We start from the raw sequence: 16,805 nt of genomic DNA, 5'->3' as shown, positions 1-16,805 counted from the left end.
GACATGGGGCAAATATTACCTGTCAGATTCTTGGAAAGGAGAGTGTGCGTCAGATAGGGGCTTAAGTGTATTTCTTTGTAGGAAATCTGGGCCATATGATCCGGCCATTGAGGAAATCTCAAAAGCACGAAGTGTAAGTGAGTGGCATATGTACATGTTTTACCTTCATCTGCATATGCATTTGAGAATGAGTGTTCTACCAAGCCACATTTTCTGTGGATACCCTTTGAAGATTTCACTTCACATCCTCTGTACTCCATAAGCAGAGGGAAATTAATCCAATGAACCAAAGAATAGAGTGTTATAGGGACAAAAAGAAAAGAAAAGTGGAAAGAGCTGGCACTGAGAACATTCCTGCAAGTCAGTCAGTCACAACGGATCCAGTCAAGACACAGAGTACACTATTTCCCTCAACTATGTTCTAATTATCAGGGAAGGCTATATGTCACTTCAAACGCACATGCAAAATAGCTCAGTTTTCTGGAAAAGCATGCACATTGCACAGACAATGAAAAATAAATACATACAACAAAGTCACTCTATGTTGTGGCTCTATAGGTAGTGTAAAGTCTCATCTCATCACATAGGCAAAGGATACAAAATACGTAGATAAAAGTCCTACAATGTAACTTTTTTTTCTCCCCTATCTTTGTGGAAGTGAACTAAATAAATGAGAGTGGTAACTGTTTGAAATGGTTCCAGAGCTGGAGGCCCACATGGCTTTGAGCTCGCTGGTCAAGTTGGCAATAGGAGTTGGTGCATCTGCTCTCAAAACACTTACTTTCCATGGAACTACTTAAAAAGAAACACAATGCACTGAGGCAGCATAAAAGAGTGCTTGGCAAGCGTCTGTCATCTATTTTAATTTGTAAATATACAGTATATAAGTGTTGGTGTGTGTGTGTATGTGTGTGTATATGTTCTTCAGGAAGACAAACGCTGGGCTTAGATGGTATCCCTGCAAGACATACAGAAAAAGAGAGGTTGAATCAGCTTAAATAAATGTCTCTCTCTGTGTCAAAAATAAATGAATTTCAGGTTTCGTCATATTCAAACATATTGGTATATGCATACAGACTCCTACACATGCACACCTACTCCATTTCATATTCGTCCACATCTGCCTGCACATAGGAACAAACACACATTGGTATGATGTAACTGCTTCCTCTGGCTCGTTCTTCCCAAAAAGACCTGCATATGTTTCAGGCTGAATTTGAAATTAGATTTTTTTATTCTGTCTTTGTCTGCCAGCGTTGTCCACAGAAGACGTTCAGAAACCCTTGTGGGAACTTCAGCCAGGTGGTTCACACCTCCACCTCCTCAGCCTGATGTGTTAAAGCAAGAGACATTTTTGACAGCACTGAAAGCCATTTCCAGTCAGAGAGCTTACATGACTGGTGGCAAAAACTGCCAGTTTTCTGTATCTTTAGGAAAGGAAGTGAGTAAATTCTTAGGAATATAAAGTTCTACTGTGTGTCCTTTTGTTGCAAAACAGCATTAGGGAATTTCTCCCCATCCAGTTAAAATAAATTAAAGAAATGTCGTAATACTTTAGTTTGAAAACGCAAATGTTTGCTTGAGTGCATTGAGGTGGTTAAAAATATCCAAAATATGTTTGCATATTTTTGAGAATGTGATGACATCTTGATGTTGCAGCTAAATAAGCACATGATTTGCATTATGCTAATATTCTGGAGGTATTCCATGGTGTCAAAAGAAAGCAATATTATTACAGTGATTACAAGGGCCCACACTAGCTGGGTGTCAATAAACAGTTTAATATATCATCCGTATTTATGATCTGTATGACCACAAGCAAAACATATGGTAATGTGTTTCACAGATGCATACACATCTTTAGAAATGGACTGTATAAAATAAATAAATAAAGAAATAAACAATAAAAAGGCCTTTAAGCTGGAATAGGGCTACTTAGCTAATAATTAGCAAAGGAACATTTAAAAAACCGGCATGTTTAAATATGTCTATAATGTAAAATGGCAGAGGTTCCATAGGGTGAAGGAGGTAGCTCAGCAAATTTAAATGTCACAATTTAACCCTTAAAGACTAATGGTCCAAAAGTTACACCCAGTGTCAGGTCAGCCTGTTGGGATCATGAGCACGCACAACATCAGGAATGTTGACGATGCTATAGTGAGCACTTTAGCTCTCAAATGGTTTACGATGAGTTTGGAGACTTGGGTGCATTCAGACCAGTCCTTCTGAATCACAACATAGTTCATTTAAAAAGTGTGAATGTTCAACTGAGCTGTGATGTGAGTCAAAGAAGCAAACTTTGCAAACTCTGGTCTCATTTTGCTTCCATTGCAAGAAAGATGATTACATCTTCTCTGGCAAAAATAGAAACTGTCTTTCAACAACTAGTAGTTGAGCAAGTTTTCTAGTTTATTGCTTGTCTTGTCTTCACATTCAGTAATTCTGGACTTAACATCACATCAGGGAAGACATGAATATACAAAAGGCTTGGTTAGCTTCGTGCAGTTCAGTGTGAATGCAAACTTGAACCAGCTAAATGTCACAACCCCCGACTCATTGTCTCAACTCGCCCAGAACAGAATTGTGATGTCTGTAGAAATCTAAATAAATGTGATTTGACCAATCCTGATTCCTTTGAAAAATTATTTATATGTATCTGCACATACCACATGTACCTCTTGTAAAAATGTCCTTTAAAAAATGGATTTTTGCAGCTCAGACTGGGAAATAAACATCAGTTATCAGAAATTAGCCACAACATGTATTTGCAATTATGCTAGAAGGCTTATGAAATGGGCAAAATGGTCAGATGTCAGGTGTGAACAGAGCCAAGGGGAAAAAAATCTGAACTGAATCTGATTATGCCTTCTCAAACCTTGTCATGCTTTCCCAACTCCAATGGAGCCCTTTTACTGTAAATAAAGAGACGATGCAACTAGGTGGTAAACTTGGCCCCCAACCCAAAGTTTTTTTTAATTTTTAATGAAGTACATTCATAAACGTGGTTCCAGTGTCTTATTAACTCTCTTTGGACAATTTTATTTCAATGATTGCATTCTAGTTTCATTCATGTTTCTCAGAGCATTTCAAAACTATTATTGGGAAATGTTGTGACGTTAGGTATATTTTGTCAACTATTTTGTCAAGTCGGGCATGAAAATGCCTGAAAATATAAAATAAGCTCTCAGGTTGTACGACTTATTGTCATGCAACTGAAAACAAACTCATTCATTTGAAAGAAACTATACTTATGACCTTTCAGTAATGGCAGCTTTTTTCTTCATGCAAGGTTTCTCATGTTCCCTGTATTTGCTCAAGGAATCCAGTGACCAGGATTATCTGGAGAGTTAAGAGGATTGATGTGAGAAACATTGTTACAGTTCAAGATTCTTCATTGCTCTGGCCTGGCTGGAGGATGATTAATGCAGAGAAGATGAGGCAGACACATCACTTTGCTTGGCCTGTTGAGCTGTCCCATCTTATCAGAAGGGGCTGAGTACAGGCAGTGGTCGAGATAAAGAGAAAGAGAGAGAAATGTCGGGGGGGAGAGGTCACTGACAGAGGGACAGTGTGTTTAAAAGAGCTTCACTCAGATAAAGTAAAGAATGGATAGAGCACTTTAGTGCAAAGGGTATTAGACATTGCAGACAAAGCTGGTATTTCTGAAGAGTGAGTAGATGGAGAGCTAATTGTGTGTGTGTGTGTGTGTGTGTGTGTGTGTGTGTACAAACATTTGTTATGTAATGATTTGTAAATGTCTGTATGTGTCTGTAGACATAAAGATCATGTACCTCAGGTACATCTCTGCAAATTGCATCCATGCAAGCACAAACAAACTAGATGACACAAACAGTTGTAGCAATTCCCATGAGGCCCAGGAGAGAAACATGATAGATAGCGGATCGCTGTTAGTATCTGTCTTCTTTGCCCCCTGTCTGAATGGCCTGTAATTGAATGATCATTACACCAAAGTTATGGCGATGGCCCTGCAGTCAAAAATAGGAATTGAGTTGGAAACAGCATTTAGTGGTTTTGATTTACGACCAGCAACAGGGAAGTTGTTTTTCAAGCCTTTGAAGCAATCTGATGGCCAATAAAGAGGAGTACGGCTTATTGTCTGCTGTTACCACACATACACAAATCAGCCTGCCAGCTAGCCTGCAACCAGTTAGCCAACCAGCTGGGGCCCCTCATGGAAGGAAGCATTTTCAACAAATTTGTTTCCTTTATGTCTCACCCTGAATGGTGCTATTCATTAAAATAGCCTGCAGTCAGCAGGCACTGCTGCCATAGCACATTTATACACTTGTATGCCTGTATCCTCCCCGAAGTACACACAGAAATCCACCTGCACAAGCACTCACACAAACAGGAATCTTTGCTTCTGCTCCAGCTCATCTTTACAGGAGAGTCTTCTATTATAAAAGCAAAAGCACAAACCCAAAAAGGGGTCCCTATCACGCAGTACTGTCTGCTTTCATGTGGGGCTGTTGAAGCTGTATATTTACTTTCCTTAACTGAAAAGAACTGCCGGCTTTCATTTTACTGAATGCAATATTTGGATTAAGGTGGATCTAACTCAGTTTAAAGGGGTCACTAGTGTGGGTGGTGCAACATGAATAATAGCAATGAAACATACTGTTAACTGAGGAAATGTGAAGCATATCGAACGGTGGACGAAGATTCACAATGCTTATTAGTTATGGTTTAATTTTTTATTAAGCTGTTGTTTACTCACATTCTGTTAGTTGCGTGAAAAGAAGTTTGTTTAAGATTTTACCCAGACTTTAAATCAGATTCATTATCATGCCGAGAGGGACGCACCTCTGAATATTTTTTTTAAAAATAAGTCTGCTAACACACATGTGAATCAAAGGTCTTTCCACACATCTGGGTGACTTTGTGAGAATTGAAAATCAACAAAAGAAATGGGGTTTAGATCTGTCCATTTTAAAAAGACATCTGCATCATTTTCAAATAACTCCAGTAACCCCCCCTGCTGTTTTCCCACAAAAAAAAAAAAACAACAAAAAAAAACAAAACAAAACAAAACAGTTTGACCAGTAATATGTGATATACATACACATACATAGACTGGCTATGACAAGTGGCCTGCACGGTGGCATAGTGGTTAGCACTGTGGCCTCACAGCAAGACGGTTGCTGGTTTGAGCCTCGGTAGGAGGGAGGTTTGAACAATGGCCTTTGTATGTGGAATTTGCATGTTATCCCCCTTTTTGGGTACTTCCTCCCACCGTCCAAAGACAAGCATCTTAGTTTAATTGGTTGCTCAAAAATGTCCCTTGGAGTGAGTGTGAGCGTGAATGTTTGTTTGTCTCTCTGTGTTGGCCCTGCGATGGACAGGCGGCCTGACCAGGGTGTACCTGCCTCTCAGCCAATGATTGCTGGAATTGGCTCCAGTTTCCATTTAAAACCAAAGTCAATGCATGAAACTTCTACTCTAATTACACTGTTATCATATGTTATTGGTGGAAGTAAATGATGGTAGTCATGCACTAAATTGCATATTTTTAACAGCTTTTTTTTTCAATTCACCAAGATAGTCATGTATGGCAAAACTTTCTTACGACTGGTGGCAAACGGCTCACTCTGTGTTTTATCTGATAAAGACTTTCTTCTTCACCAGGATTTATCCATCAGTTAGATTTTTTTGTCATATAAAACGGAAAGTAACACATTTTGCTTTGCAAAATGCAAATGTTGAAAGACTAATGGAAGCAAATCTGTAAAACCACTCTCACCTTGAGCCACCCCAACTTTAACGTACATTAAACGACATTCAGACAAAAAAGTGGTTTTGAAACTAAACAAGAGTGCTAATGTTAATGAATAAGTGTCTTTTCATTGGCCTGTAACACTTTCTCTTCTGCTTGTCGTTGTTTTTGTCTCTTTTCTCCAAATGGGTTGTACTAATAATCAATATTTTATCAGTTTTCTCTATGTTCCTAAAAGTATAAATATTAATTTATTCCTTGGGGGCTTGGACTTAGGTTTGTTTCAGACTAACTTCAGTTATTTTATCTCCAATGGATACTGTTCCTTCTGCTTTGCATACTCTTTATATTAAACAGTGTGTAACTAAAAAGTTCCTGGTTTCAATTTAATATTTTTTTTTATCATCTTGACATATCTCCTTTTTTTGTTTGTAGTTATTTGCTGTTTCTTTAATTATTATTATTGTATTTTCCTGTTGGAAAAGGATATTTCATACGTCTAAACATAACTTGGACAAACATGTTTTAATGGATGGTTGCACAGAAAGGATTCAGAACCACTGAGCGAGACCAGCTGGACAAATTTCTCTGTTCTTCACCCACTTGGATATTTTGTGTCATAGCTGTAGTTTGCCTTTTGTGCCTGCCCTTTCTTTCTCTGCTATGGTGTGTGTAATTTGTGTGTGCAAAAAGTCCTGCATCACAATATACTGCATTGTTACTCATTGCGCGGCTTGCGAGTCGCTCACTGACTTTTGACCTGTGGCTCGTGAAGCAGCCACTGGCTTTCTGAAAATGCAATCTAAACAAGTCATAATGATCCTAACGGCCCTAACTGACCATGTCAGAGTTGCTAGTTTTGGGTGATTTCAGCTGCACCAAACCCTGCCAAAGAGCTGCTTTATTGGTAGCTCTCTACATATATTGAAAAAGAAATACCCAACATTCTGGAGTCATCATTGTATTTTCATCATATACTGTTGCATAAGAATGCCATTACTCCGTGCAATATTTAGGATAATGATCCCTTTAAAAACAAAAAAAAAAAAAAGTGGCTCTCTTCTTGTCTTAGAATATTGAGTTTCTCATGGAAATACCAGTGAGGATTGCTGATATATCATCATAGGGCTACACGATAAGCAAAAGTTAACAAATTTAGGTGATTAGCCTTTTAGCTAAATGCTTGAACCTTAAGTTATTCACAGATGAGTATCTGATAACAAGCACGGTATAAAAATCTGATTTATTAACACTTTGTTGGATATATTGTTAACTATGTTTATCCCTTAAAGGACAAAGCTTTTTCTCTGTACCTGGCAAACTTATGAAACTTGAGATCAGTCATGGTCCATCTGCAGTTTCAGCTCAAGTCATCATAGCAGCCAACTGCCATGCTACAGAGATGACAGCCCAGTCAACATACCTCGACATCTCGGGGAAAACTATAAAACTTTCTCACACTCACTGATATCTTTCAGCTGTGGTACGTCAACATGATCTAAATGTCCCTGAAGGAATAAACTTGACTCCAGAGTTACAAATACAATAGTTGCTCATGAAAAATTCCCCAAGATCCAGTCAATAAGTGTCATATTTTCAGCAAGTGGATTATATCTCACCCAACCCCAAAAGAAAACAGAGTCGTTTATGGAAAGTTAACAGTATAAAGATGATTAAGTTTGCTTATCAATTTCTGTTAGGCTTCTTGAAAGTTAACATGACTTCACAATCAGTCAGAGCAACAGCTGGTGGTTATGCTTGATTATTGCAGCGGTTACTTTTAAAGCCAAGGAAATTGACAATTCTAAGCTCCGTAATATTGTTTATGCCACAGTTTATTCCATTTTAAGTAATTTGCATTTTGTTCAAGTACTTATAGAAACAGACATACATACTATATGATGTGTTATTTCCTCATTTCTAATTGCTGTTGATTCTGACAGCTGAAACACCATCACTCTGCTACTCTCATACAAGTGCATTGTCAGGATTCGCTGGCAAGCTTGCAGTCCTAATCAATTAATAGAAACAGTTAAGAGAGTGTCACTGAGGCGGTTAGTCACACGGAGCTATCCCGATGCCTGCCAACACTGTCATGTTTGCTGACTTGTCTCGACTTTTGCCTTTGGGACTTTTTTCCCTTTTTAGAGGAGGAGTAAAGCAGGGAATGAAAGGAAATGAACCCACACAGCTGAAATGCCTTGGAGTCAGGAGTAGTGATGCACAAGCAGGCATCTGTTCAGAGCACAAGGTTTTGAACAAATCATACTCAAACCTGCACACACATGTGCACACAAACACACACATCATAAATTGAAGTTTCTCCTTTAACTAGCATAACCCTCAGCATTCTGTCAAAGTGCCATACCCCGCAGGATCTGTAGAGGTGATGTAAGACAGCAACATACATTTCTTGATGTCATCTAAACTTTGCAGTGCTATTTCATCTGGTGACAGACATGTCTTTGAACAGCGGTGGATGATGCATATGCCTCAGTTTATAATGTATAATTGAAAGAAAGCACTTGTAAGAGTTATAAAACTTATTGTGGAATGGTATTAATGTGCCTCTGAGTCTTCATTATAGACCTGGAAAACTGCAGTAGCAAGTTTGATCTTTCAAGTTAAATTCTGTGTGAGGTTTTTATTAAAATCATGTAGCAGCGTAGAGCTTATGTACCCAATTGGTCCAGCAGCAACCCATTTATTTAACTAAGCTGAAATCTGTCTTACGGAAAAAATTATACGGTTTAAACACTAAACAGTGGGTTCGGGAGGCAGACTCCCTCCACACCTTTAAGATCGAGCTAAAAACCTTCCTTTTCCATGAGTCTTATAGTTAGGATATGAGCATCTCCTGAGTTGGAGTCTGCATGTACGGGACCCAACTGTCCAGGTTATGCTCATTGCTCTTATAGTTATGGGTAGTCTAGCCAACCATTACTTATGTAGCAATGGGGATGTTACCTGATGCACTGAGACGTACCTCGCTCTATTTCTCTAATATATTAATGTATAAATATATGCCAATTTTGCCGTCTCTAACTTATTTCTCCTTTTTTCTGCAGGTCTTCCTGATTAAGTGCAACTGTACATGTTGATCTGTCTTTCCTGTCCTCTCCACCCCAACCAGTCAAGGCAGATTCTGCCGGAGGTTTTCTTCCTGTTAAAGGGGAGTTTTTTTCCTTCCCACTGTCGCCCCGTGCATGCTCAGGATGGGGGATTGGATCGAAGTCATGACTCGATGCAATCAGTTGGTTTCTATTATAGGATATGTATGAATTGGCTTGAAATGATGTGTATGTTGATTCGTGTATGTAAAGTGCCCTGTGACAACATTGTTGTGAAGTGGTGCTGTATAAATAAAGTTGAATTGAATTGAATTGAATTGAATTGAATCGAATTAAACTGAAAGATATTGACTTTGTAAGAAAGTTTGCTAAGAATGCATAAACATAAACCTCATCTAGCAAGTTAATGTTCTATGATTGGCACATTGCAGTGTGTACTGTTTCTAACTTCTTGTCTGTCTCATCTTGTCAGTGAAAGTTGCTTCAGTCTCCATAAAAACAAGAAAAAAAAAACAGCTCCATATTTTAGAAAAACAGAGCACCTATCCAAGCAGCTGTTGACATTCCTTTGATATGTCTTTCAGGTGGAATAACAAGCATTACCTAGCGTGGCTGAGATTAATTCTGTTAACCATGCCAGACTGGGCTAAAATCACAGATATTGCTGCAGTGACATTAACTACAGGAAACGTCTTGGTATTTTCTCATTGTGGGGCTTCAATAAACATCTACTGGTCTATCTTTCACAAAAACCATGATACTAAAGGGTAACCCTGAGCATTAGTGTTAGTTCTAATGCAGTTAGAAGTCAGAAGATGCTAATTCACTCCTTACTATTTTGATGATGGATCCCTGATCTGTGTTTATAGTTTTAAAAAGTTTTGAGATATTAATCAAACTTAACTTGGGGTTTTTTGAGCAAACAAATTGACTTGTAAAACTCTGGTGAAAAATTAGTCAAGGACAGTCTGCTAGGGTTTTTTTTTCTACTTCTCGGGATCATCAGAGTGTTGTTTATATGTTGTAATAAGCAAAACAATCTAAAGAGGCCAGATACAGACACTCTGAAATGTCTCAAGTCTCAGACTTCACCAGTTGATTATTAGTGTCAATTTTCCAGTCAGTAGAGATCAACCCAAGCATATTTAGAAGGTTCATGAACATTCTTACTCCTCGAAACGCTCAGCTCAGTGATCCTTGAAACAGCTGCTTTCCACTCTCAATATCTCAATAATAGATGAAGAATAAGGCCACAAAATGGTAACACTTTCCTCAACATGTAATGTTATTCAGAAATGGCAGCTGAAAGGACTCATACATGTCAAGATAAGGTTTAAAAAAAGGACAAACACTTTTCAAGCTGTAAGCATTGCCAGAAAGACATAACAAAAAGAACAAAAGAACAAAAAAAACAAAGCTGATATAATGATCCTCTCAAAAAAGAACTCAAAGGGTCTTACGTGGCTATAAAAAGCATTTTACACAAGTTCACTAGCTCAACATGTTACTAAGTCCGACACATGCAGTGTGCTAGACTTTTGTTATATATATATATATATATATATATATATATATATATATATATATATATATATATATATATATATATGTGTGTGTGTGTGTGTGTGTTCCAAGTGCTGTTGGCAAAATTATCTTCACCCGAGGGATGTTAAATAATCTTTTGAAAAGGTTGTAATCTGGATCATAATCACTTTTCCCTTATTTAATTCTGATATTCCTTGAGTATTTAATCAAAATCCCTCCATCCATCCATCCATCCATCTTAGAAAAAGTCTTACACTCAGTCACTTTCTTAATCAGTAATCACAGCACTGTGCTCTCAGCAAAAGAAAACAGCTCATCCATGCCATCTGTTCACCTGGACGTTTCCATGGTGTCCTTGGTGAGATAGACGATCCAGTAGACCAGGTTGAAGGCGCCAAACGAAAGGGGAAAGAGGATGCGTGAGTATTTGTCAATGATGCTGGTGCCAGTCAGAACATTGTTGGCTGGCACTGCTGAACCTTGCTGCAGGAAAGCTTGGGCATTGACAGGTGGGTTGGGAAATGTTTTGGCAGGACGCTCAAACAGCGGGGCAGAGTTCATCCTCTTCTTCAGCACACTACTGGCATCCACCTTCAAAAGGCAAGCAGGAATAACATAGAAAATGTTAGCGGAAAAAAAACTGAAGACTATGTTCAGTTTTTATAATGAACCCAAAGTTTTGTTGTCAACAGTCATTAAAAAACTACAAGAAACTAACAACCAACTAATTCATCTGAAATGTAATGCTGTGGCTGTATTTACAATAAAAGGAACAACATGTCCTGATGTACAGAGAAACACACACACAAAACTTGTGTTTTTTGTCTCATCACATGAGTAGCGAGTTGGTTAGTGTAGAAAAGTTTGCAGAAAAATTTTTAAAATACCAATGATAACTAAAGAATTACACCAAACAAAGAAAATCAAATATGTTCTCTTTTCTAATTGGGTGTTATTGTAGTCAACCCATTTCAGCAAGATTTATGCAGTTGTGGGAAGGAACCAAAACATATTAAACAAAAGAGGTTTAGCATATTGACACATGGTTATAGTATGCCTCATCAACTTTCTGTAAACCACGGTGATATACTCTGTGCTGTAATAGCTGTAACTCAGATACAGTACATGTACAGAGGAGAAAAAAACACATCTAAGAAGCAGGTTGAGGAATGCCATTTTTTCTGCAGCAGTCCACAGAAAGGAATATAAAGACTAAAAAGAGACAGCAATGTTGCAAATACATATAAACTGGGCAAGGCAAGTCAAGTCAAAGCAACTTTAATTTTATGTTTTTAAGCAGCTTTATGGTACAAACAATTTGAAGTGTTTTACACAAAACCTTAAAGGTATAATAATGGCATGAAGCAGCATAAAAGACAACAACAAATAGCAAAAATTACAAGTAAATAATAAATTAAATAGAAATAATTAAAAACGTGATCAGCTAAAATTCACTGTGCAGATTTCATGTCTGAGAAAAGAAATGCTTTTAACCTTTATTTAAAAGTGTCTACATTTGTTGGGAGATAAGATCAAAGACTCTGTAGGTGGTTTTGAGAGCCCCAGTCTACAGGTAGAATAATCTCAGTTTTATCTTAATTTAATTGTAGAAAATTCTCTCTAATAGAAGTGTTAATTTGCGTCAACCACTGACACAGTATGTCTATCAGACTGCAGTTGTCTGGTGATAAAGCTGTGTATCATCTACATAACGGTGATACTCAATGTTAAATTTCTATATTATTACCCAAAGGGTCCCAAAGGGTTGAACAAAAGAGGTCCACGGACTGACCCCTGAGGTACTCCACAACTCACGGCCACTCGCGCCGATTCATAGCTGCTGATTGTAACAAAGTAACTCTTTATAGGAACTGAACCAATGAAGTACCGCTCCAGAATGTCTAACCCAGTTTTCCAGCCTTTTCAAGATTCTGTCATCTACTGTATCGAACACAGCATGGAGATCCAGCAGAACCAGAACTGATACCCAGAATCAGTATTCAAATTAATGTCATATAAGACTTTGACCACAGAAATAGAATCTTCAGATTTTTGTGATTTGAGGTAATTCTATTAATTTTACAAATTTGAACTTAACTATATAATATGTGAACATAAAAAATCATTTTAAAAAGGTACATGAGAATGACTAACATTATTTGGCAAAAGCCTGAGAACTGAAACTATTCATGCTATTTGGGACATCCTTTAAATAAATTACTCACATCTTCAAATAAACGGAAACTTCATGTTCCATTAATTAAATCCACCAATTAAATACCATTAAAAACCCATTGAGTTGCATTTATACTGTAAGTGGAAAACATGTTATCTGTCATAACTTAGATTATAAAACAACCATTTAACTGAGGACCATGTTGTTTTGGATTTGAAGGCTTTGCACACGTTCAGGGAAATAAATCTCCACATTTCGGATAATCTTTCTCCCTGCTTATTTAGTTCACTGTGTCTATTACTTTTTTTCCAAAAATATTAGAACAAAAACTGAACTTGTAAGATTTGTGTTGGATTTGTGAGGCTACAGGATTACATGCTCCACTTCAGGTTGAGAAACTGTTAAACTGTTACAATCCTCTGGCTTTGGAGAGCCCTTCTGAATAGTTGGCAGTGTCAGACTTGATCAGACGTTAATCTTTTTATTTGAATTATTTTAAAAGAACAATTAATTTGCATGAATGCAACATGTAAAGTCTGCAGTTACAGTGCCACGATACTGAGATCCAGCTCTAACCGTATGTTTTCTCAGATACTAACTCATGACTTGGCCTAGCCTTGTGCATTAAAAAGTAAAGCTTTGAGTCAACAACCTTAACCAATCTAGTATTTGACTTGTTAAGTATCTTTTGTTGCTTAGCTTTCAGTTCACAAGTGCGAGATACGCCAAAAAAGCACATGGCACTAAGATAATGGAAAGGGGTTTACTTTGTTTTCTGTAGATTGCAATCCAAAGCAAAAATACATCTTTCTCTTTGCGGAAATGAGGGTAAATATGTTAAATATGTGTGTAAAGGTGTGTGAGGTAGAACACTGTAAAAGTAGGACAGAACTTATATATTCCATGCAGTGATGTCAATCAATAAATTAAAATGGGTATTCCTTTGTGTGACTATCACAGCACTAGTACACACTGCATGCAGTGTATGCCCTGCTGATCCAAGCTGTTTTTGATTATGACAACAAGCTGCTTGGTTTCTTGCTGTTCAAATCCCAGAGGGATCAAGTTCTCTTCCTGTATATCCAGTGTTCTAATTTCCAACAGGCCTACTTTTCCACAGGCAGCATGAACACAAACTGATAGAGCCGAGATGTTATTGTGTTTGTGTGTTTTACAGTGAATGAGTCAGTAACAAATATATTTACAGTTTTTTCTTTGCTGCAGAAATGACAATAGTAGTAGATGGAGGTTCATTTCTGCAGGGTTGAGTGGGTGTATACCTGCGGGTGATTTCAGGCTGAGAGTCATGTCTGTCTGCAAACATTGCCTATACTTCAAACAATGCAAAACGATTTCTTAATGAGTTCTGACAGAATAACTTAATTTGCTGGACACTGGAAACATAAAGCTGACATAATGTGAATTTCCACACATGACCTTATAAGCTTCTTTTCTAGCATATTCTGCTCCAGTTGTCATCATGTTGCAACAGCCCAGATCATATAAAATTTATTTTTTCTCTTGTTGAGGTTTTGTGTTAAGTTTTTCCCCCCTTTTTCTTTTAGAACATTTTTTTTCTTTTTTTTTCAATATCATGCAGTGCTAGTTTGAAGGCTGAATTCATGTAAAATGGGTATCTATGCCAGCAGAGGGGATGTTAAATGTTTACAAGTGAAAACACCATATTGAGCTATTCAGAATCCAAGTATTGCTGCATAGGATGCTAAATCCACCATGAACTGAAGAGAAAATGTAGTTTATGTTGTGTAGGCACAAGATAGCGTGCAAGTTTAAATCATGTCTTCCTTTTTTTTTTTTCTTCTTTTTTTTTTTAATTATGGGGACATTTTTGGCAACACATGCAAGACAATCTCTGAATATTTCAACCAAATCTCCCTCTCTGCCACATTTCCAACTTTTTAATGATTTGTTCCCCAAAGGGAAGAAGCAAAACAGAACAACTGTTAGACTAAATCCATACAGCTTCTGTACCTTTCTTTTAGTGGGGAAATCAGACCACAATCTGTTCCCAACATCTGGTACTTGACACATTCACCTACACCCCCTTTGACCTTTGATTTTATCAGCAATTTCTGACCAGAAAGGACAGTAAGGAGGTGGCCACACAAGGCTGCAGAAACTCTTAAGAGAGGCTTTCAGGCAAAAAACTGCCATATACTGTAAGTTATATGAAAATGCCATAGATGGCATAACTTATGTGTCAGAGACTACTTTACATCAGATTCTGTGTGGGGAAAATCCTACCTACCAGAAGGGTGAGGCGCTTTCCTAATAACAAGCTCTGAATCATGTCTAATCTTAAAAAGTTGCATAACATGAAGAAGAAATCCCTTACAGTGGTAGGAAGGAGTCATTCAGCAGTGTGCAATAAAAAACTAAAAAGGGAGCAAGGACGTGTACAAGCTGGAAAAAAATAGATTAAGAAAAGCTTGAAAACAAGATCCAGCAGAACATGAATGATCAGAAATGTGATCAGAAATGACAAAGATCATTGACATCAAGCAGAAGGGAGATTGAACTGATGGCCGTCTGGATGAAGCCAACAGGATGAGCATGTTTACCACTAGGGAGAACTCAGAAAATACCCAGCATCCTCCTCCCACACCCTTCCCACAGCTACCCTGTCACTCCCTTACAGTGCCATCCTGACAGAACCAGAACAAGGCAGCAAGTCCAAGGGTTTTTAGCCAAAATAGTGCCACTTCAACCTTTGCTTGAGTCTAGGGAAAGTTCTTGAGACACCCTGCCTATTTCATTAGCTATAAATAAGTTATCCATCTGCCCTTAGTGACTGTGGACCAATTGCCCTAAAAATCGCACATTATAAATGTATGGATTCCTGTCCCAGCGGCTGCAAGACAAGAGGTAGGGCAAACCTTGAACAGGTTATCAGTTCACATCATACTGCAACTGCGAGTTTAAAATTTGTGATGCTGCGCTGTAAAAAAAAAAAAAACAAACAAAAAAAAAAAAAAAACGTATCTGCAGTTACCAAGGAGTGTTTATTTGAATGCATAAAATATTGAAACCACAAGTTAAATATGGCAGATGTGACTTCAGATGAGGCCGTCATTTATTAATGATCTTCTTGAAAAGTGAGTCTTAAAGATCCTTTTTCATGTTCACAGTATTTACTGATCTACTGTTTGAAGTAACATGTCAAAGAACAAAAGTAAAGAAAGTCTTCTTGTTGACGTAGATATAAAAAACTTTGGAAAAAAAAATTACTCCACAAATAATTTATTAAAGGAGCACATTCAACACATCTTTCTGTTTGTATGGATACTCCATACAGGAGGCAGGAATCACTGTGTAAAATATCCACCTCTGCACTACAATATGCTCCTACCGTTGCCTATATACTGCTGATGGAGTTTAAGAACTCTTCAACATTGATTAAGTCTTATTACAAAGATGCAGAGACATGCGCTAAAAACCTGATTGAACCATGTCCAATCTTTATTCTGGCCATTGTTACTGACCGTTTGCAGCCTCATGCTGCCTCAATGAAATAAATATCTCTTCATTTTGTTCTTTTTTTTCTGTTCTCCTAATACAAATGTGTTATTGTGAGTTCATTCCAAACACCTCTTACTGCACCACCTACTCATCCACACCACAAACAATGCATGTAACGCCCATGTTATCCATTATGTTCACAGTTGTGTGTTTGCTTCATCAAATAAATCTTTTTTTTTGTCTTATTTTGAAGTTTTTATTCCTGCTGTGGCTTCACAGTCCTAACATGTCACAGCCTCTCAAACTGTAACTGGGTGGTTGCTCCTGTTCCCAGCAATAAACTTTTTTTTTAAATTTGTTTTCCCTTTTTTTTTCTCTCTGTGTATTGAAGAGTCTTCCCTCCTACATATTTGGTGAAAGGAGTCATTTTCCATGATGCATCACTCCCACTCCATCCATCTCTCAGCGTAACTCTATAATGCCAGTGCACACACACACACACACATTCACAGGTCCCTAACATCCCTCTCTCCATCTTGCTCCATAAAAATGGACTGGGCTTGCTTTCTCAGCCCCCACTCTGAATCATTGTGGTGATTGCCCTCCTTCTTGCGAGCCTGCAGTGATCTGCTGGATATTCCCTTAATCTACGGCTCTTACATAATCTGCAGCAACATCGTTCGCAGAGCCACTGGCTGTCCCATCGTGTCACTCTCTGCGGTTATCACACACTCTCAGGGAAAAATGGTGGACTGGAAGAAAAAGATGGATGGATGGATGGATGGATGGATAGATGATA

General features: G+C 37.9%; 1 protein-coding gene across 1 annotated transcript in view; it reads right to left on the bottom strand.

Moving 5' to 3' along the window:
* Positions 1 to 863: 863 nt before the first annotated feature.
* Positions 864 to 16,805, bottom strand: part of gabra6b (gamma-aminobutyric acid type A receptor subunit alpha6b) — a gene marked incomplete at its 5' end in the record, with an annotated part of 31,890 nt that continues 15,948 nt past the window's right edge. Inside the window, 2 exons of the mRNA XM_079248091.1 lie at positions 864 to 958; positions 10,685 to 10,941. Coding sequence (XP_079104217.1) covers positions 946 to 958; positions 10,685 to 10,941 — 270 coding nt within the window. The 3' untranslated portion in view covers positions 864 to 945. The remainder of the gene's footprint in view (positions 959 to 10,684; positions 10,942 to 16,805) is intronic.

This window comes from Telmatherina bonti (genome assembly GCF_933228915.1).
Source record: "Telmatherina bonti genome assembly, chromosome: 10".
NCBI lineage: Eukaryota > Metazoa > Chordata > Actinopteri > Atheriniformes > Telmatherinidae > Telmatherina > Telmatherina bonti.
Note: the sequence above shows the minus strand (reverse complement) of the source record. Positions and strands in the feature narration are given on the sequence as shown.